The following is a 23,384-nucleotide window of genomic DNA, read 5'->3' as shown; positions in this document are numbered from 1 at the left end:
TAAGCCACTTTGTCCTAAAAACACCAAATCTTCTACTTGGCATGCAAGTCAAGAATTAGGAGATTTTAAATTCTATTTAATTTAAAATCTATTCTAACATAAACTTTTATTTTTTTTAATATTTTATGTGTATTTTTAAATAAAAAATTTATTAAAATAAAAATTTTAATTCATTAATATAATTATAAAATTATAATTTTTTAGTCAGAGCACTCATAAACGTATTAAAAATTCGATCTAATTTTTTGTAGCATTAAAAAATAAATGTGTACCTATAGATGAATTATTTCTTTCAAACATAAGTGTAAATCAGGTTAAAAGGACTATCATTATACTCATATTCATATAGACCTATTGGCACCGTCATTTGTACAGTAATAAGAACACCTACACCACAAGGATCAAATGAACTATCCTCCAACCCAAAATAGTGACTAAAAGTTTCTTTTTTTCATAAGATCCAACTGACTGAAGAAACTACCAAGAGTTAAATCCCTAAAGAAGCTTTACATCACATGCTCTACCCTCTACCTAGCGTTGCTGTAATAGTCTAACTCCACATTTCACAATGGCTTCACATGTTTATGGACATTCAGTTTTCATAAGCAACGTTGAGCGTTGCCAGTAACTTCATCGCTCTCTGTTCGAGTCATTTGTCGAATTTAAGATGGAATCAATGTCAGGTGTAACGACAGCGCGCTTGCGCAGCTCTCCAACAGCACAACAGTATTTCTCTCTTGTGTTGATTGCCACAACATCTTGAGCAAATGTACAATCTGATCCAGGTGAGACCTGCAAATAATTTTATAATGCCAGATGAAACTGCATAATTACCAAATTGGATTGTGCTCCGAACAAACTATCACCAGCCTCATTATCAATTCAAGGAAAAGCGGTGACAGAACTTGTTGAGCTGCGATAACTATAAAAGGTCCCACAAGAATTATAATTTTTCTCAAATTTATTAAACTTCTAGTGTGTTTCTTTACTGGCATTTTGACTCAATATTAAGAAGTTTTGAGTTGGCATCAGAAGAAAAAAGTTACGTCCATCAGTTCAATTATGATTTAGGGCACTTTTTTTTTTTTTTTTTTTCAGAAGTTGCTACAGAACACTTTATCTGAATATAAGCATCAAATATGACTTACATCATACGGAACATCGCCCAGTTTCATCTTGATTGCCCCGCTCTTGTAGACCAACATCTTGCCCATGTATCCTCCTGGTAAGTCTTCCAAACCACAATTCTTCCGACCACCTGGAATTGAGCCTTCAGCTTTCTCTTTCCCCTTTCTGCTAGCAGATGGCTTGGTTAGGGGCAGATTAAGTGGAAGCTGAAAGAAGAATATCCTTTCTTTATCGCATTCCTCCTGTCACATGAGAACAATTTTAGTTTAGACAATAAATTCTGCCCTTTCCATCTCAGGAATTCTTTACTCATCTGTAATCCAATAATAACCAACCAGCATCCCAAGACCTAAAGCAGGATTAGTAGTATTCTCATCGTACTCTTGTTTTCTTGCAGCCTCCCCAAATTCTTCCTCATCAAGAAGTTCTAGCGACATAAAAAAGCAGTATTAAGCAACGCAGAGTTGCAATGTGAAGAATGTATAGCGATAAGTATGCATGACAGTAATCATTACAGTGCCATTATTGTCTGTGTAAGAAACTTTGGACCTCATCAGATGATCATGAATATATGATCATGTAATATATTGTTCATAGATTGTTGCAAAAAGGAAAATTCTCACTAGAAAAAGTATAGTTCATTCATGAACAAGATCATCTTCTAGGATATTTCGTTCTAGATTAAAGATGGTTTTCACACTTATCATTTGCCACCCAAAGGATGACTAAATGAAATGGTTCTACTAGGAGTTACTCATCTGTAGGGGCAGCTAACATCATACCTGGGTCCCCAGAAAAAGGTCTTCTCAGAGGAAGAACAGTAGGATAGTAGGAGTTGTGGTAGTCCTGGATTGGCACCAGTCAAACCTGATGTTAGTACCATAAAGAGTGAAAGGGAGAGAGGTCCATGGCTAGGATTTTATACCCAAGGTTCCTTGTAACTACTCTTTGCTTCTTGAACTGAAGTATTAACTGCATCCAAGGAATTTGCATCAGTTCCATCTTCTTTGTTAGTTGGAGGCAGAGATAAAATATTTTGTCCATCATTAGATCCAGAATCTTGCAGTCCAGGTTCAGTGCTTTTGCCACCATTCCCATCCCTATGAAGGCTGATAGACCTTGTCGTGCTTGGTGATTTGGCTTCAGGACCAAATGCAACTTGCACTGAAGCTGCAGGTTTGAAATTTGAAAGTGATCAAGGTTTCTGTTAACAATAATATTACTTATCTACCATCATAGATTACTCCAATTTCGACCATTGAGCCAATAAAAATCTTTTTCGGTAATGCATTCCTCCTTAACAGCAACTATATTGATCTTCTATGTTCTGTTCTTTTTATGTCCATCAAGAGTCGCATAATATTTTGGTTGTTTTATTTTATAACTACCAAAGTTCAGTGCCCCAATAATTGGTTCAGCAGCCACAAAAGAATCATGAGTTTGCTGTTTGTGTTTGTCATAAGCGAAGCAATGTGCACCACAGAACTGAATGGAGCTAGACAGGTAGTGTAGTTTAAAAATCATGCTTGCATGCTCATCCTATGGGCAAAGCATTTTCTAGGGGTAGCAACCATAATCTTGTAAGCTTAGATCTGCTTCAACATTTACATTTGATTTGCTAAACTACTCCTTTCCACCATTTAAATAGGAAAATACAATAACTTGCTAGCGAGTTGTAAAGGTATCTAGTTACGTCTTCATTTCATTGCTCAAAACTTTGGCTTCAAAGCCTCCCCAACAAAGCCATTATAATTTTTAGTCCTGTTCAGGACAATTCTGACAATGGTTTCTAACGTAGGGAGATATCGATCGAAACAAACATAAAAACTTGTTTAGAAGACTTGATTGAGTAATGCTAAAAGTTTAAAAGTCTTCTGTAATTCAGAACAAGATGGTAAGGAGAAGAAAATGAAAATTTACATTTCTTTTCGACTTTAGGTCCTTGCCGGGTGCGAGTTGCCTGTAAATGCAGTGAGAATAAGAAATCAGAAATCACTTCAAGGGCATCTTCAACTGGAGATAAAATGAAAGCTTCAGAAATTTCACTTCTGGGAACCCAATTTATAATCAAATCTCAGTCATTCAACTGATTGCTGATTAGTTTCAAGGTTTGAGCCATTCAAGTTATTAGATCTTATACATGTTTGAGCCATTCAAGTTATTAGATCTTATACATGTACAATCATTTACTTTTCTAGATTGTTATTTGAATTGGTTTCTTGTTTCTTACGTTTCCGTGCTATATTTTTTATGTTCGAAACTAATCAGCAATCAGTAACTGCTATTCTCACGACAATTTAACACACTATTACAAAAATGGCCTGAGCCCAATATAAGATTCTTTTTTCTTTTTTCAATATAAACATTTATTTTCTTATATTACTGTATGATATATATATAAAAATATAAATATTAAATATTTGCCAGCTCGCACGCAGGAGACAGATCAACTACAAAGAGACAAGAAAGATATTTAATAACACAAATTACTTTTTTTTTTTTAAAGAAAAAAGCAAATAAAAGACTCTGATTAAAGCCATGTTTGGAACAACCATACTTGATTTACGAAATTCATTCGGAAATTCGAGTGAACTCGAGAAATGAATTTCATTTCCTCCAAACACAGCCTAAGAAAAGCAGTACGGAAGAAATGAATGAAGTTACAGTGTTGAAGAAGAAAAGGTCGACATACGAAGAAACTGTTGAGAAGACTCTGGGCCTGTTCAGCCTTTTTTCCTTCATCATCTTCTTCTCTGCATTTAACAAAAAAAAAAAAGAAAAAAGAAAAAAGAAAAGAGAAAATCGCATCAAGACCTAAAGAGAAGAATGTTTTGCAGGAGAAAGGGAAAGCAATACGTTTTGGGAGCAGAGCTGTTGGGCCTTCTAGAAGCTTTTGGTGTAGGAGCAAAACGACGCTGCATATACATTCAAGAATAAATTCAATCAGGTTTTAGGTCAGATCTGGATTTGGTTTAAATTATTGAAAGGGCAAAAGTTTCTGAGATGAAAGATGATTCGTACCTTTCCATGGCCAGAAGAAGGATCCATGGTACCAGCGATTTCAAGTAGAAGAAGATGGTGGAGAAGGAAATGGAAGAAAAAATGAAGACTAAAATGCTCGAACCCGAGATCTCCTATGACGCTCAGGAAACCCCAACCACCGTGTTTATATCGGTAGACGGTAGGCTCTCACAAATGTTAAAATAGAACCTAAATAAAGCGGAGAGAATTAACATCACAAATACTTTTAATAATATCTAAATATTTAGAAGGATCTTCTTGAAAATTCACATAATTGAAGTTAATTTGGCCTTTAATTTTTGTTTTTTTTAAATAAAAAGTTATGTTAAATTTTTTTAACTCAATATAATTAATTACTCAGGTATAAAATATTTTTTTCACCCAAATATATCATCAATAAAATTTAAATTCATAATTTGTACACATCAAAGTGGTAGTAATTCAATCTCTAAGTTGAGACTAGTTGTTTCAATTTATTTTTTGTATAATATAAAGTTTAGTTCTAACTTCAAGGATCAGTTTAATTTGTGTAAAAAAATATTTGTTTTCTTAATGATAAAATCTATTTACTCTAATTCCGATAAAATAAAACCATTAAATTTTATTTCCCATTTAAAAAATAGTAAACATAATTTATGCAATTTTGACTTTACTCACCCCATTTAAAACAAGTAATGAAGTAAGGTTAGAGTGTTGCAGAACGAATATGGATTTTATATATATACATATATATCTACACCTATAATAGGGTTACTCGCTCCATTTATTTTTTTAATTATTTTTATACACATTTATATAAAATATAGTGTTGAGATTTTAATGGTATTATTAGACATTTATGTTTAAATTTATTAATGTTAATTGAAATGTTTTATGATTAGAACACCTTTAAAAAAAAAAAAAAGATAGAATTTAAAACAAGCAGTAAAAGTATAGTTTTATATATATTATATATATAAAGAGTATAATTTATCCTTAATATAGTTGATTAGTCGCTTAATTTTTTTCTTTATTAATGTTCGATATAATTCAATTATTTATTCACATCGTTTCATTTAAAATAATAAAAATTGTTTTCTTCATGCTCTTCAAGCTATCGTTTTTTATTTTTAATTTTTCATAATTATTTTCCTTCACTTTTTTTTTTAAATAATTTTCTTGCGAGAATTTGGATTTATTTCTTTAATTTAAAAAGATTGTGTGCGCTTCCAAATTTCGCATAGATTTTTAGATTTATTCTAATTTGCCCACAAACAAACAAACAAGGCCTGAGAGAAGACAAAGCAGGATTCAAGACCTACAATTCCAACATAATACACGAATTCACGTTGAGAGACAGGAATTTGATATGCTGTGGTGGTGATTTAAAAACAGCAAATATGCTCTAATTATATGCAATATGAATGGAAACTGAACCAGATGGAACACTAATTAAACCGTGACATTATAATGCCTTCTCAGTTCCACTTCAACCAAACCGAAATGAAACTAGCTCCGTTCAGAATTAACCAGACTCATACTAAATAATCAGTTATGACCCACTGTAGTTTTAAGGAAGATTTATTCTGCTCAAGAACCAGCAGTCATCGTTTCAACCGTTAAGCCACTGAGTACTTACAAGCTGGCCTCCTCGTAGGCGTATATAGTATGGAAGAAAATGTTTGGTTTCAAACTCAAAAGTTACAACCCAACCTAGGCTGTCTTCTCCCTCCATATTCCCCCCAAACAAAAGAGAATCTACCCAGGGACAATTGAACTAAAGTAGGAACAAGAAGCTGATGCACCAAAAATCCTCATATTTGATGGATCCAGAGCTTGCGACAGCATTGTATACCCTTGAAAAAACTCCTTATCAAGTCAAAAGATGTAAACCCTGACCAACTTTTACACAAGGTTAGATAATGGTTCAGAACAGTTCACCAAAACCAGATAAGCATGTCAGTATGCCATCATGCTCAAGGCTATATATCATTGTACCTTGTGTAGACAAATCATTCTTCATTACACCAGAAAGCCATTAGCTTGCAAACATAATGCAGTCGTTCAATTTATAACATCCTCAATCATTCTTCTCGACCAGGGCAATCCAACCAAGGTAAGTTTAATCACAAAAACATTCACAAAACTTTCTTCCAAAACTAGCAATACGCGGCCCGTACCTCATATGAAAGACAAGCAGCAGCATAACTTATAAAAAACTTTTTAAAAAAAGAGAGATTCCCTCAAAAACTAGCCTGCTTCAGTGGCAATCACAAAGTAATCAACCACTGCAACAGTTGGATTTCTGAACAGACACGTGGAAGAAATATAATTTAAAAATATGACTAAATCAGCCATCGCCTTATGAATCTAATATTGGGGCATTTACATTGGCGTAACAACTCTCTGAGTGACAGTTAACACAACAGTAAAAAACAACACAACATCTAACCATTTCTGACAGAAGAGGAAACATGTCAGTTTGAAAAGCTAAGATTGCAACAGAAAAGAAAACATATGAATTTCCTCCTGTACTTCTATAAATAAAGATATTATTTCATTATTGTTAACTAATTATAGTTCTATTACTGGCGAGAAGTCAAAAAATGTGATCAGATACCTTGAAGGGTTATGCTAATGACCCAGTTATAGATAGTTCTTGTATGATTTATGGTAAGGGTCAGCATGGAATATGCAAAACAAACTACACACATGGTTAAACTCTTCCAAGTAGAAAAAGGATGTCACTAACATGTAAAAATAATGAGACCCGTCACTTTCCCCTGAAAACAAATGATGTTACTGAAATAAAACATCTGAAATTGATTGTTTATTGGTAAAATAAATGTTTTTGGAAACTGTGGTATGGCAAATAGATGCCTGAGAAAGGCAACTCAACGATTTCCGGTTTAAATTTCAAAATGCAAAAGTTAATAAGTTAGCCAAGCACTCTGAAGTTACGAATCGTTGACCCACTCCACAAGGAACAAGGACACATAATTCCCAAAGCATAAAAACGAACTTCCCAACTCATAAGAGCTCTCCTCTCGCTACAACTAAATCAACTAAAGGTTAAAAAGCATCCAAAAAAACAGGATATAAAACTTCCAAAAAGAGGAGAGCACGTCCTGCCTACACTCATTTTTAGGAAAAGCCAGTCTGTCTTCCCCGAAATATCAAACCAATATCTTTCATAAGAAACTTTTGTACTTCCAAAAAATACCTTGTAATGAATCTTCCTACCACAATCCATCAAAGGGATAATTGAAATGCATTCTAACAGATGGTAGGAATAGTTGGGAATTTAAAAAATAATGACCATATGTTAGATATCTACTAGCCTAATTTAATAGATTGTAGGACAAAACCAACTCAAGTGCTGCCATAATTTGCAACACTCAAATCTCAGCCATTAGCCAGACAGTCACCTGCCACATAAACTAGGAAGACAGATCAGAATTATTGCAGATGAATTCATACCACGAAGACAATGTAATGCAAGCATAAATTCATGATTAAAAGATAAAAATATCTTCCACATACCCAAATTCCCTCTTATTCTGGGGCATTACCACCTTCTGTGAAAGGAAATGAGACAGAAGGCCTAGAAGCTCCAGATCATTAGCAGAAATTAGTATCCATCCTCACAACAACTTGAATATCATTATCAGAGAATTAAAAGAAATATAAAAACAAGCAGTTTAGCACAAGATGAAATAATTCATCAGAAAATAAAACACAACAAAAAATTGTCAGTAACCAGTTCTTGGAGACTGTTAAAGATACTAATCAGAAAACATTAGCCACCGGAGAAATATAAGATATAAAGATCTGCAGAAGATTTCATCCTACAAAAGAAATTCAAAATATTATTAATAATAAACTTTTGAATGGCCTTCCGAACAGCGACTGAGTGAACTGAACTTCTAAGGCAAATCTCTGCAAATGTAATAACAGTACAGCAAGGTAAAAGATGTGAGTCCCAAACTTCCAACAAGCAAGGGGTAAGAAATCAGGTTGACAAGAGCGCCAAGAAAGATCATGCCTGAAAAGTTGTAAGATAATAGGAAAGAAATAGGTTAAAAAATATAACAAAATATAATCAAGTGATCACACGGATGGCGCATACACTACAACAAATTAAATTAATCAAACAAGAGAGGAAACACAAATTTTGGGAAAACCTTGTCCAGAAAGAAAGAGGTAAGCAACGCAAGCCTTAGGCAATCCCCAGTTTCAATGAAACAAAATGAATTTACAAAAACAAGAACAATTAGAAACTACCAAAGTATTCAGCAGGAAGTCTGATGTTCAATGCTCAATTAGAGGAAAGCAAGATTGTACTTACAAATGGGGGATACTTCTTACCTCTAGAAACAAACCTTAGAATGTCCACAAAAAACAAAGTGAGTATTCCAATACTAGATGCAAACAGGAAAGCAAAATGAGATGATAATGTTAGCAATGCAAAAGTCCCAACTACTCTCTCTCTACTTCTAGGTACCTTATGACTGATGAATCTTTTAAATCTTTAAAAGAAAAAAACAATCAACTTGACAGATGACATAGGAGGTGGCACTCTACCTACAAAATTTCAAATGAATATTTAAGTGCATGAATCACCATCCACAAGGTGACTGAATATTTAAGTGCATGAATCACCGTCCGCAAGGTGACTGTAAGGCTAGTTTACTTCCTCCCACATAAATGTCAGTTAACAATGTTTGCAACTGTGTTAGTCACTGAGTGGGTGACCAGAATAGATAATTTCTTTTATATCTAAAATTATGATATAAGAGATACATAATAGAAATTCTTGGCTGATAAAAGGACCAAACAGGTTCCTGATAGCTCCCAGATTATTTTAAGACAGATAGTTCCTAGGTGTTGTTTAAGAGAGAATTTTCTGTTAGTAAAGCAGATATTCGCATGTCTGGCATTAGGGTCCTAAAGACCATATTCTAAGAACAAGAAGGATGCCTTAAGCAATTCTGAGCACCAATCATGCTTGCCACTCAATTAGAGAACAAGATATACTTGAAATCATCCGGTGACTGACATAAGTCACAGTGCACTGCATTAAATCCATCAAACAAGATTTGTAGTAAATCATTGAAGTATGTCCAGAAGTAAACTAGTTTAGTTCTTACCTCTCAAACTGACAAAACCATTGCAAAGCATTCAATTATTTCATCTCGGCCATAAACTTCTCATACTCAGCATCTGTGCCATAGTTTGTCTTCTCTGCAGAAGAAACAGGTGGCTGTGCAGGAGCATTAGGGGCCCAAGGCACGTTACCTATGCTCTGTGAATGGTCTGCAGTTGAGACAGGAGGGTTAGGGGCCCAAGGCAAATTGTTCATGCTCTGGGGATGATCAGGAACTGATGTAGGTGGGTTAGGGGCCCAAGGCAGGTTACTAACACTCTGTGTGTGGTCAGATGGAACAGGCACTGGAGGAGGAGGAACTGCAGCATAATAAGAGTACCCTAATGACGATGTTGGGTAAGCAGGCTGAGGTGGCATGGGAGCAACTGTGTTTCCATAGATATTTGCTGGAATAGATGAAGCAGCAGTACCACTTTCTGATTGCACACCTGGCGGAAAACTTTGTTGCATTTCACTGGTACAAGTAGTTTGAGAAGTTGCACCCGGGGGAGCAGATTGCACTGCTGGAGGAGGAGGAGGAGGAGGAGGATATTGTACACCGTAAGGGGGCATGGGTTGACCAGGGACATGAGGATATGACCCAGGAGGTGGGGGAGCATAGGGAGCATATGGAGGAGGAACAGGTGGGCCCCAAGGCACTGGAGTACCTGTATAGCTCCCAGGAGGGGGATTAGGAAGAGGACCGCCAGAAGCAAATTGTTGAGATGGATAGGCACCAGCAGGCTGACTGGCTACAGGGTATGTGGGCATGGTCGATGCAGGAGGTCCTGGAGGCACCGTAGGTTGTGGTGGCTTACCTGCAACTCTTACAGCAATAGTCCGGCCCTCTAGGCGATAACCATTCATGCTTGCAATAGCATTGTTAGCCATTTGAACATCAGAATACTTAACAAAACCATATCCTTTGCTTAATCCAGTAATCCGATCTTTAATAACCTTAGCCATCACAATATCACCAAAAGGGGAAAACAATCTGATTAAGCCATCATCATCTAGGGTAGGTGGCAAGTAGCCAATATACAAATTTGTATCATCATATTCCTTTGTTGGCTTGATAATAGTTGAGCCTAAGCCAGGGTGTGCACTCCCGCCACCAGCAGCATTATTGGCCCAAGGTGGATTGCTTCCGGAACTGCCTGAACCAAGGGCCAAGGTAGGGGTTTGCTTAATTGAAGATTCAGGAACCGTGCCTCCTAACTCAGCTAAGAAGTTCTGGTACTCATCATCCATTTTCTTCCCTGTCGTCCCCTTCACTGGACAATCAATAGTAGGATGCCCACCATCACCACATATCTTGCAAAGAACATCACTCTTAAAAGTATTAGTCCGTGAGGGACACGCGTACTGCCTGTGACCTGGCTCACCACATAACCTACAATACTCTTCATCTCTTATAGTTCCATTCAAGGCCGCAAGTTCCCTAAGTTGCTGCCTTTTATGTTCGTTCAGCACCTCATCCACGGGCTGTAGGAGCTTCTCAACCATCCCTGCTGCTGCATCAAGAGCTTCTTGAGTCTCAGCCTCCACTAAAACATGCAAATCCTCGTTCTCTGAAGGGTCGGGCTTCAAATCCCGCTTCTGCTGCAACCTACCCTCCTTCACCGACCCTTTACCACGAATAACAATTTTTGCACCCGTCTCTCTTTCCATTCTCTTCTGGGTATTCCCCCTTGGTCCAATTATAAGCCCAATAAAATTATAACCTGGGTATTCCTTCATCGGTATATAAAGCTTCTTCTGAAGCTTTGGCGGCCTATAGTCCGCTGGTGGCTTAAAAGCTGGGTTCCGTTTGATAATCTGAGAAATAATCTCTTGTCTTTCCTTATTCAATCTCTCTCGTGCTCGATACTCCCTAGTATTAATCCGAATTCCCATATTATCATAGATAGGCTCAGGCGAAGGAGACCTTTGCCCTTCAGGCCTATCATCCAAAGGTAATCCAGACTGCAACATCCTACTAATCTCAAGTAATCTACTATTTAAAGCTTGAATCTCCGGGTCAAATTCAATACCTCCGGTGAAATCCTTCATAAAATCAGGAAGCTGAATCACCGGCTTCGGCTCATCGTCTGCCCACCGAGATTTCCTCTTCCTCGTACCGCTGCCCGTGTCTGTGTTCTCAGCACTCGCGTTGTTCGAGTCCGCAGGCGGATCCCACCGGCTCCGGCGGCGCCTCCTGCTGGTCGTCTCCTCCTCCCCACCGGATTGCTCCTTGTCCGTGCCACTTTGCGTTTTGGTGACGCCGTTCTCGGACAGTAACGGCTTTTGGATCTCGAACTTGAACGAAGCGATATTGTTACTGTTGATACCCATCTGGGTATTGCCGTTCAATTGACTATTATCAGTACTGAAGGCTAAGGAGCCACCGTTCTCATCTGCGCCTCGAGGATAATCAGGCAGCTGATTGAACGGGTACTGACCGTCAGAAACTGTTGTTTGTGGGTTTTGGTGATCAGGGGCCAGAGTTTCTTCCGGAGGAGGGGGAGGAGGGTAGTTTGGATTATGGAAATCTAAGGTTTGCGTTGATGGGTGCTGGGGATCTAGGGATTGAAATTGATGGTTACTAACAGACTCCATGAAATTGTAAGGCAACACCTAGGTTTCAGTCGAGAGAGAACCCTAGGGATGGTTGCGCGACTTCGCTAGAGAATGAAAGATCTCTGTATGGGTGTTTGTGTGTTCGTAATTGCGAAGGAAATATGAGTGGAATAATAAATATTTAACTGGGTTTATTATTATGTTCGCTAAAATAATTAGATTTATTAATATATTAGTATTCTGACACAAGTTATCAGCTTTTTTTAAATAATAAAATACATAATTAATATAATTATATAAAATATATTTGTTATATTTTTTTAATTTTTTTTTAGAGAGCTATATAAATGAAAAATATATTATATATTATATATAACAGTAAACTGAAATATACCACATCCTAATCTTTTATTTTTTATTTTTGAAAAGAATTTTAAAATATAAAATAATAATAAATATTTAAAATATAAATTAGAATTTTATGTTTAACTGATTATAAATGTATATAATAGTTATTTATTTAAATTTGTAAAATGTAAAAATAAACTTTATTATTAGTTTGTTGCAAATATATATAATGGCTATATTAAAATTTATTTTATTGACTATAAATTGTAAAATTATGTATTATATAAATTCTTAATCACCTATTTCTTTGCTCACAATTTATTTATTTAATAATTTTTTTTCACACTTTATTTGTTTTATAAATATTTTATAAAAATTAAGACATAGTAACAAAAAATTAAGATATGATATCTGATAACTTTAATATTATGCTATGAGTTTTGACTTTGCTGTTACCTTTTCCCAATAAATTTATTTGCTTGTTGTAGATAATATTATTACAATTTAATTTTATTATTTTTATATAGCTATAAATTGTTTTTAAATTTGTATGTTGTACATAGTACAGATAAAAATTCTGTTTTATAATAAACCAAATAACAAAAACTATTATTTGATTCTAAATTTGATCCATGCTTTAACATACAAGGAATCCCAATCATTATAACAAATATGATATTAAATCAAGTGAAACACTTCAATTTTATCACTTAATCTTTTATGACTCAAAATAATTATGAGGTATTAATGTATCAAAGAATTATGCATAATTAAATATTACGATAGATAATATATTTTTGTATTTTATTTAAAAGTCACGGATACAAATCTTACTAAGAATATAAAATTTATAATTTTTATAAGTATATTATGAGTTGATGGTAGTCAACATATGACGTTTCATTCAATTAAACTAAGAGTTTAATTCATTAAGATATGTTTAATTTAGTTAGACCAATAAATTCGTTAGTACATTCAAAAAATATTTTATAATTATTAAGTTTATTTAATTAGAATAATCACAATAAGATAAAACTTGAATTAACCTTTTAATTTTTTTTTTTAAATGTTATATACTATATTTTTTTTTACTGTATAAAAAGAATAATGGAACTAATAAATACTATAACAGTTATAAGACATCCAACCGTTGGAAAGTGATCTACGTACATGTTCACTTGCGTATATGAACTAAACATGAGCTCCCAATATTTGATGTTATTTGTTTTACTACTTGATGAAAGAATTTTAATCAATGCTACATCACAGATATATCTTATCATCGCAAATTATTGAACAAGAAAGTTATAAATTAAAAAATCTTTAATTTAAGTAACAAAATTGATACTTTCTAATTTGTTCAAGTATTATTAAATATTTTATTAGATATTAAGTGACATTTAATGTAATACTAAAAAAAAAATTTTATGTGACCTAATTTAAACTCTGTATGTAACATGTTGAAAACTTTCATATTTAATTTGTAATATGAATCCTGATTTACTCAGACCTTAAGACAGTTTAAACTTCTTAATATTTCGTATTTTAAATTTTTTGGATAAATTTCGTATTTCATATTTTAATTTTATATTTTATTTGATTAAATAATTATTTAAACTAATTATTATATTTTTCTTGTAGCCAAATTATATTTTTAATCAAATAAAAAAATTTCGAGGAAAAACGGCTTAAAATCTAGCGGGAACACCTGCGAGAGGGATCTTGCTTGTGCATGTCGCACGCTGCACGCATGTACACGCATGCGGCTAACATAGTATGTGCACACTATGTGCACGTCCCATCTGTGCGGGGTGTGAGGCTCATTTTGCACATGCAGCAAGTTAGATCTGCGACGCATAGCAGGCTGGGGCAGCGTGCGTTGCCTCGACTAGTGCGCGCTGCCCCCTTGGGCACCGTGTGCTGCCAGCTTGGGCGGCATGCCACCGTTGCTTGGGCGACATGTCACCGTCATTTAGGTGGCGTACCTTCGATTTTTGCGCCATTATCACATTGTATCGTTCATCCATCAGTCGTGACATCTCATCTTTTTATATTGACTTTTTCTCTCTTCATTTGATTTTGTCATTTGACGCAAATCTAGCAGTCCCTATTTTCTATAAATAAGAACCCTCACTTTACTATTTCCTCATCACTTCCACTTCATTCTTCCATCCACCAAAGGGTTTTAGAGATAAGGAGTGATCTTAGAAAAAGGCGTAGGAAACACCAAGAATTTGGTAAAGGATTTAATATTTACTTTCAAAATATCATAAGAAGCTTTTCTAAATTAAATTAACAAAGTTTAAATTAAATGGTTGTATGATTTAAATTATATGCTTAAATGAAATATTTTTTCATATTAATGCATGTTTATGAACATATATAAACTGATTATTTGCATGTGTATTTTAAATGATTTAATACTTGAGATAAATATTGATATATGATGCACTAGACGGTGGAAAAATGCTAGATGGTGGAAAAATGATTAAGTGTTAAATGATGTATAGACATGAGAAATATGTATTGATATTAGCATGCATAATTCTTAAGATATTTCCTTAGGCTATTTATCTCTGAGAGGTTTCTGTTTCTCTCTCATCAGGTCTGAAAAGATGTGAGATGATCACTCTCTGTAGATGATGGTGTACCATTTGATGAGAGTGGTGACGCGATATGATTGTAGGAGTCACATTTGACAAAATACGACCGTGATCATAGTTAACATGTAGGAACACTGTGGTTGGTACAGTCGTTGTAACACCCAAAATAATTTTTTCTATTTTATTTTATTTTTTTTATATTTTTTTTGGTGTAATTTAATTTAAATTAATTTTTGTGAATATAAAAATATTAATAATGATAAAATTAGGTAAAAATATTATTTGGATTTAATTAAAATTGATTTTGGAAAAAAAGGGTGAAAATTTAGATTCTAGGAGTATTTTTGAAAAGAAATTCGGAAACCGGGGGTCAAAACGCAATTTAAAAAATTGTGCCCCGTCAGCGCCACGTCAGCAGCCACGTCAGCGGCCCAGTCAGCAGCCCTGGCCAACCAGGACCTGCCGCGTGGCAAGGCCACGCCGACCTGGGAACGGGCCACGTGGGCGATCCGCGTGCGCGCGATCGGATGGCCCAAATGCGTTCCCGCGCGCACGGACGGCCCAGATCAAGCATGCGCACGGACGGCCCAGATGCACGCGCACAGACGGCCCAGATTCAATCAAGTACGGACGGTCCAGATTTAATCGCGATGGATGGCCCAGATTTAATCCAAATTAAATCGCGATCGAATGACCCAGATTAAATCAAGATGGACGGCTGTGATTAAAAGGCAAATGGTATAAATAAACCCCCCACACCTGACCACAAAAACCCTAGCCGCCAGCCCTCACCGGAGAAGACGAACCAGACGCCGGAGGAGCCGGCCGCCGCCGCACCGGGGAGTTTTTCGACCGCCGATCGAGGTAAATTTCATACCCCTGGCTCGTTTTTCAATGCTGAGTTCTCCTGTGGCCAAATCGGAGCCAAACTCCTGGTCAAACGGCCGGAAAATACGGCCGAAACCCAGTGGCGTCGCCGCGCCCCTCCTCGATTTTTGCCTCCGATGAAGCCCTTCCCGGCCTCCGTTTGATACAATTTTTATATCACCGTGACCACCATTCTTTTCTCTACAGGTTGATCGGAGCCAAATCACCAAAACACGAACCACACCGGAGAGCCGCCACACCCGAGAGCACCGCCGTCGGTAAGCTTTGGTTTTTCGTAATTTTTTGGCCCCCCGAGGGCCCTAGGGTTCTTTTATCTCAGGGACCGATGCATGTGTGGCCGAATTCGACCGGAAACGGCCAAAAACGGCCAACCCGAGGCGAATCACCGTCGCAAGCGGCGACGCCGTCGCCGGAGCACGACGGAGCCACCGTGCCGGAATTGCGATATTTACCGAAAGGGGCCCTAGGTCTGATTCTGAGATTTTTGGGACACGTGCAGGTACCGGTAGTGTGTTTCAGTTTTTCGAAAAAAAATTCAGGAAATTTAGGGATAACCCGCAGACACTCGGAAAAGCCTATTTCGGGTCCCGAAAACAAGTAAGGATTCCTCACCCTATTTCCTATCACGGTATTAAAATGCAATAAATGATAAAATGGTATTTCATGAATCAATAGTTGTGTGAAATTGTTTAAGGTTGCTAATGGAGCCGGAGTCTAGTGTATTTGTCGGTCAGTTATTGTTTGTTATATTTTACAGTTTTAAATACAGCATGATGTCTGATGTTTTTATTTCATAGTTTTGTGTGCATGTATCACTGTTTCATTGATTATGGACTGAATGACTGAGAACCCGATGTTGTGTGTTGTCTTGTTGGCATGAACTACTGGTTTGCATGTTTGTGTGTGACTTGATGATGGTGACTAAAGAAAAAGGGATAAAAAGTTATGTGAATTAGAAAACGGATAATGTGGACAGCCTGACTAGGTATCCTGGAAGATGGTGGACGGACCGGGTCCGTAGGGAACCTTACCGGGAACGTGGTCTCTCATACCGGATGAGGTATGGAGACCTTATGTGTTTTGGCGCCCATACCGGACGGGGTATGGGGACGGCCCGTTTCACCCTCATACCGGACGGGGTATTGAGGTTCATGGTTTTGGCGCCCCATACCGGACGGGGTATTGAGGTTTATGGTTTTAGCGCCCCATACCGGACGGGGTATGGGGACGGCCCGTTTCACCCTCATACCGGACGGGGTATTGAGGTTCATGGTTTTGGCGCCCATACCGGACGGGGTATGAGGACAACCATGGAATCAGATTATAAATGTTAAGGGTTCACGGGTAGCAGGACCCCTATGGATCCCCATGGATACTAGTAGGCTGGTAAAGAGGAATTATGCTGTTTAAAGATTGAAATGCAAACGCGTGATAAATGTTGTATTATAAAGTCTATGTGATAACGTGATGATGATAATGTGTTGCTTGTGTATTATTTTATGGATCTCACCCAAGTAAATGAAAGGTAAACGTTTTTATGAATAAATGAGTTTATTACAAATTATGCTCCATTGGTCGTTTTTGTTTTTTACCCATCCTTACTCCTGTGGCAGTGAGGTAGAGTGATGTCTTTACTGGGTTAGTGTAGCTCACTCATTACTTAACCATTTCAGATCACGAAGACGTGGTTCCCAAGCCCGTTCCGCAGGAAGACGGCGAAGGGGACGCCTAAAGATCCCATAGTTATAATTGTAGTTCTTACTTTCGAGCATTTATTTTAATTGGTTTATTCCCTCATTTGTTGAACACGTTTTGGTATTGCGTAAGGGATGTTAATTGCAATGTTTAGTACGCTTCCGCAAATTCAGATTATTTATCTATATATATGCCTTTCCAATATTAAATTTTTCCGGGGCCGTTACAGTCATGGTTATAAATCGTGCCATGGTTTGACAAACCATAAATATGCTATTCGTTTGGCAAGCTGCAAATTAATTATATAAATAAATGAATTGGTCATTCCACATGGATAGTTAAGAATCCGTATTGTACTCAGTAGATAGAAGTCGGAACGACTTCGCACGAAGAATAAAATGAAAAATAGTGCATATCATGATTTGTTTGATTTCTCTATTTTTAGCATGATTGATTTGATTGACATAATATGACTTTGACTTGATTTTTTTTTATTGTAAACTAAATCGATTTCATTATTAATAATGAGCCCTGACATGACTATTGATGGTAAGAAATGATGATACTTTTAATTACATTTGAAATCTTATGATGTTATTTGAATATTCTTTTTCATACTGAGTATATGAAATTCACCCCTTTCTATGCCTCCTCTAGATGAGAAAGATAGTGAGGAACTGATTACTAATCTACCCCTTGAAGCTTTTGAGGACCTCGCAGATCCATGATCTTTTATGAGTGCATGATTGTCTCGCGCTCTGATGAGTCCATTTTTTGTAGAGGCTTGTAATTAATTTTGTTTCTGCCCCAGTTATGTATGAAACTCTATTATTATTTTGTAAGGAATTGTAATTTTTTGTTCCACTACATATATTTATCTATTATGGACTTGCAATCTATTTCTGTATCTGACACTCTTATGCCTTAATTTATATTTGGGATGTAACACCCAAAACTTTTCTTTTATTTTATTTTTATTTTAATTTTTATTAGAATTTTGTTTAATTTTATTCTATTTTAATAATTAGTTTATAAGGTTTTAATTTAATTTAATTTAATTTAATTTAATAGAAATAAAAAAAAAATAATAAAATGGGGTAAAATTATTTTTGGGATTTAATTGAAATTGATTTTGGAAAAAAAGGGTGAAAATTTGGATTATGGGGATGTTTTTGAAAAGAAAATCGAAAACCGGGGGTCAAAATATAATTTAGAAAAATAGTGCCACGTCAGCAGCCTCGGCCAACCAGGACACGCCGCGTGGCAGGGACGCTGACGCAGGGAGCCACACGGGACGGAGCCACGTGGGCGATCCATGTGCGCGCGATCGGACGGTCCAGATCTCTTCCCGCGCGCACGGACGGCCCAGATCAAGGGCGCGTGCGGACAGTCCAGATCTCACGCGTGCGGACGACCCAAATTTGATCACACACGGACGGTCCAAATCGCATCGCGATGGACAACCCACATTTATTTCCAATTTAATCGCGATCGGATGGTGCAGATTAAATCATGATGGACAGCTCAGATTAAAAGGGGAAGGTTATAAATAATCGCATCCACACCCAACCCCAAACCCTAGCCGCCAGAACCATCGCCGGAGAAGACGACCCAACCACCGGAGGAATCGGCCGCCGCCACCTGTCGTCGCACTGGAAGATTTTTCGGTTGCTAAACGAGGTAAAATTTCTCCCATTGGCTTGTTTTTTGATGTTGAACCTCCCTGTGGCCAAATCGGAGCCAAACCACAGGCCAATTGGCCGAAAAATACCTCTAAAGTCCAGCGGCACTGCCATGGGTTTTTTCGATTTTTGTCTCCGATGAGGCCCTTCCCGGTTCTCGTTCGATGTAATTTTTATACCACTGTGACCATCGTCATTTTCTCTACAGGTTGACCGGAGCAAAATACAAAATCGCAACTCGCGCTGGAGGAGCTGCCGCACCCGAGAGCTTCACCGCCGGTAAGTCTCAGTTTTTTAGAATTTTTTGGCCCACCGAGGGCCCTAGGGGTGTTTTATCACATGAACCAATGCAAATTCGGCCGAAAACGGCCAACTCGAGGCGGATCGCCGCCGTGGGCAGCGACACCGTCGTCGGAGCACGGTGGAACCGCCGTGCCGGAATTCCGAAATTGGCTGAAAAGACCCTGGGTCTGATTTGGAGTTTTTTGAGGACATGTGCAGGTACCGGAAGTGTGTTTTAGTTTTCAGAAAAAAATTTAGGGAATCTAGGGACTGCCCGTAGGCGCATTGAGAACCGGATTTCAGACTCCGAAACAAGTAAGGATCTCTCACCCTATTTCCTATCATGACATTAAAGCTTAATAAATGATAAAACGGTATTTTATGAATTAATAGATATGTATAATTAATTAAGACTACTAATGGAACCTGAATCTGATGTATTTTTTGGTCAGGTGTTGTTTGATTTATTTTACAGTTTTGAATGCAGTATGGTGCCTGATGTGTTTATTCTATAGTTTCGTATCACGGTTTCATTTATTATGCTTTGAATTATTATGAACTCGATGTTGTGTTACCTTGTTTGGTGTCCATCACTGGTTTACGTGTTTATATTTGATTGGATAATTGAGATTAAGAAAAAATGAAAAAAGGTATGTGAATTGATAAATGGATAATGTCGATAGCCTGACTAGATATCCTGGGAGATGGTGGACGGGCCGGGTCCATAGGGAACCCTACTGGGAACGTGGTCTCTCATATCGGACGGGGTGTAGAGACTTTATGTGTTTTGGCGCGCATACCAGACGGGGTATGGGGACGGCCCGTTTCACACTCATACCGGACGGGGTATTGAGGTGTATGATTTTGGCGCCCATACCGGATGGGGTATGGGGACGGTCCTGGAATTAAGTTATTAATGTGAATGGTTCACGTGTAGCGAAGACTCCTATAGATCCCCATGGATATTAGTAGGCTAATAAAAGAGGAAATTTATTGCCTGATGATTGAAATACAAAAGCATGATATGTGTTATGTTTACAGAGTGTGCATGATTTTATGATGTTTATGATGTTATTGTTTCTCATAAGTTATTTTTATGAATCTCACCGAGGTAAGTGGACAGTAAAGGTTTTTATTACTGATAAATGAGTTTGTTATAAATTATGCTCAATTGGTCGTTTTTATTTTCTACCAACCTTTACTTCTGTGACAGTGAGATAGTGTGATGTCTTTACTGGGCTAGTGTAGCTCATTCCTTACTTAACTATTTCAGATCAGGAAGACTTGGTTTCCGAGCCCGTCCTGCAGGAAGACGGCGAGTAGATGTCTAAAGACTTCATAGTTTATTTATAACATTCATCTCCAATATTTACTTTATTTAGTTTATTCTTTTATACGTTTAGTACGTTTGGATTATTGTGTAAGGGATATTAATTAAAATTTTTATTCCGCTTCCGCACTCAGAATTTTTCTTATATATACATTTCCCTTTAAAATTCCGGAGCCGTTACATGGGATGTCACAAATTATATCAGAGCAGTTACACTGAATAATCCCTTATAACTGAGGCTATAGTTAGTAGACCCTTTTAAGATACTTAGGAAATATGTTATTTTTCAAAAACTAGACCACTAACTCATATCTTTCTTTTCTTTTGTAGGAATGAAGTGAGAAAGACTTTCTGTAGAGCGTACCGAAAGACCTAAGGCCTAGGATCATCCGACCAGGACCGAGTTTATCGAACTCTTCCGAGCCATCCAGGTCTAACTACAATCGTAGGATAAAACCAAGCCAACCCTTGCCAACATCTTCTTGCCCCTGATTACTGGTTAGTTGAGAGTTTCATCTCCTATACTATAGCGGAGTTTAGGAAACTTAACCTACCCCCAATTTGAAGAAGGCCCCAACTCCTTAGTAGTAAAAGTCTGGATCCTACAGATAAAGAAACTCTTCTCTATCTGAGACCTAATCAAGGAATAAAAAGTTTTTCTAATAGCCTTCATGCTAACCGATGAAGCCAAACATTGGTGGTGGCTTAAAAAGGAAGTCCTACTTACCCTAACCACGTGGGAGGTTTTCATAGATGTGTTCTTTGAAAACTTCTTCCCAGTTTATGTCCAAGAGAAGAATGAAGAATTTCAGGACCTCCGACAGAAAAACTTGACGGTTTCCTAACATGTAGCCCGATTTGTCCAATTGTCTAAGTTTGCCCCACTGATGGTCACCCCTGAGAGTCACAACTAGGTTGTGATACTGAGATTGAGCTTGTATGACGACGTGTTAGAACATGCATAGTTGGCCAAATACCTTATGTTGGCTATTTTCAACCAGGCACCAATGCATCGCCCGAGTCCGTATCTAACAATAACAACACCAACCCTAACAACCAAGAAGAAGACTACCTGACTCAGTTAATAGTCATCATGATAAATGATCCTGAGTTGCCCATCTCCCTGCTCTACCCTCACCTACTGGATAACCTGCTTGACCTTTCCAACAATGCCAACATTGTGGTCACTTGCATGATGATAAGCCATGTCTACATTTAAACAATGCTTGCTATAAGTGCGGAAGCACTCAACACTTTGTGAGAGACTACCCCCAGCGGTCAAAGGACATGGCCAAACCAGTAACCTAAGGTCGTGTGTACCACATTGATGAACCTGGTGCCCTCACCATTCTTGTTCTTATCTAGGGTATTCTTTCTATCCATGATACTTCTGTCAAAGCTCTGATTGATACAGGTGCTATGTGCTCTTTAATTTCTTGTTCAGTTGCTCGTAAATTAGATATTAGACCTGAACCCTTATGTAAAATATTAGTAGTAGAAGCTCCCTCCAGGAGTTTATTAGAAGCTTATTGTATGTATAAAAATTGTAAAATAAAAGTTTCAGGAGTAGAATTGTTAGTAGATCTTATACTTTTAAATTTTTCAGGATTTGATGTTATCTTAGGAATAGATTGGTTAGAGAAATATAGAGCGATCATTAACTTTGAAAATAAAGTTATAACCTTTTGATCACTGAAAATGAAATAAAAATCTATAAATTAGTTTTGCTACTATATAACATTTGAATAAATAGAAATATGGATGTTGATCCTGCTATATACATAATTTTTACTGTTTATAACTTTTCTGAAGTCTTTTCAAAAGATTTACCTAGTCTGCCTCCCCCATGAAAGGTAGAGTTTTCTATCGATTTACTACTTGGAAACAACATATCTCAAAACCTGTCTATCACATGAGTTTTACGAAGCTCACAGAATTAAAAAACTAGCTTTATGAACTTCTTGGTAAAAAATCAATCCGCCCTAGTCATTCTCCTTGGGATGCCCTGATGTTATTTGTGAAAAAGAAGAACGACTTTCTCTGACTATGCATAGATTATAGGGAACTCAATTATGTAACAATGAAAAATAAGTATCCTTTACCTAATATTGATGACCTTTCGATCAATTGCAAGGTGTTATGGTCTTCTCGAAGATCAATTTCAGATAGGAGTACTACCAGTTGTGGGTCAAAGAAGAAGATATTCCGAAAACTATTTTTCGATATCGATACGTCAAATACGAGTTCGAAGTTATGTCTTTTGGACTAACTAGTGCCCTTGTTGCTTTTATGGATCTTATTAACAGAGTTTTTCAGCATACACTGGATCAATAAGTCATCATGTTCATTTATGACACCTTGGTGTATTCTAAGAGGCTAGAAGAACATACAATCCATTTATCTCGAGTTAGAAAGCCTTTGCCAAAACCAGCTATATGCTAAGTTTAGCAAATACTCTTTTATGTTGGATCCAATCTCCTTCCTTGGCCACGTGATTTCGGGCGAAAGAGTTTGTGTGAATTTATCTAAAGTTGAAACAGTGATAAATTGGAACTTGTCAACAATGTCATTGAGGTATGTAGTTTTTTTAGTTTGGTAGGTTATTACCGGCAATTCATTGATGGATTCTCCAAAATTGCAGCTCTATTGACCTGTCACTAGGAAGGGTGTACCTTTTATATGAGATTACAAATGTGATGAAAGTTTTACTGAGTTAAAGTATC

The 23,384-nt window shown here is 37.0% G+C and overlaps 2 protein-coding genes across 4 annotated transcripts; both read right to left on the bottom strand.

Moving 5' to 3' along the window:
• Positions 1 to 430: 430 nt before the first annotated feature.
• On the bottom strand, positions 431 to 4,310 carry LOC110820316 (uncharacterized). Its single transcript, XM_022049767.2, has 9 exons — positions 4,150 to 4,310; positions 3,985 to 4,043; positions 3,821 to 3,881; positions 3,049 to 3,088; positions 2,054 to 2,298; positions 1,911 to 1,974; positions 1,464 to 1,555; positions 1,149 to 1,370; positions 431 to 792 (listed from the first exon to the last, which is right to left on the bottom strand). Exons 1-9 carry the CDS (start codon positions 4,174 to 4,176, stop codon positions 631 to 633), a joined length of 972 nt encoding a protein of 323 aa, XP_021905459.1. The 5' UTR covers positions 4,177 to 4,310; the 3' UTR covers positions 431 to 630.
• Positions 4,311 to 5,693: 1,383 nt separating this feature from the next.
• On the bottom strand, positions 5,694 to 12,003 carry LOC110820486 (splicing factor-like protein). Of its 3 annotated transcripts, none has more exons than XR_015816256.1 (3): positions 9,279 to 12,003; positions 6,127 to 8,173; positions 5,694 to 6,030 (listed from the first exon to the last, which is right to left on the bottom strand). XR_015816256.1 is itself a non-coding variant. In XM_088211216.1 (2 exons), exon 1 carries the CDS (start codon positions 11,870 to 11,872, stop codon positions 9,314 to 9,316), a length of 2,559 nt encoding a protein of 852 aa, XP_088067342.1. In that variant the 5' UTR covers positions 11,873 to 12,003; the 3' UTR covers positions 5,694 to 8,173; positions 9,279 to 9,313. The 3 variants fall into 3 exon arrangements, 1 of the variants encoding a protein (XP_088067342.1); XR_015816257.1 differs by having other exon boundaries at positions 5,694 to 6,022; XM_088211216.1 differs by having other exon boundaries at positions 5,694 to 8,173.
• Between the last annotated feature and the right edge of the window lie 11,381 nt (positions 12,004 to 23,384).

This window comes from Carica papaya, chromosome 9 (genome assembly GCF_054855325.1).
Source record: "Carica papaya isolate Zhongbai chromosome 9, ASM5485532v1, whole genome shotgun sequence".
NCBI classification, from domain to species: domain Eukaryota; kingdom Viridiplantae; phylum Streptophyta; class Magnoliopsida; order Brassicales; family Caricaceae; genus Carica; species Carica papaya.
The sequence above is the reverse complement of the archived record's forward strand: the minus strand, read 5'-3'. Positions and strand labels throughout refer to the sequence as shown.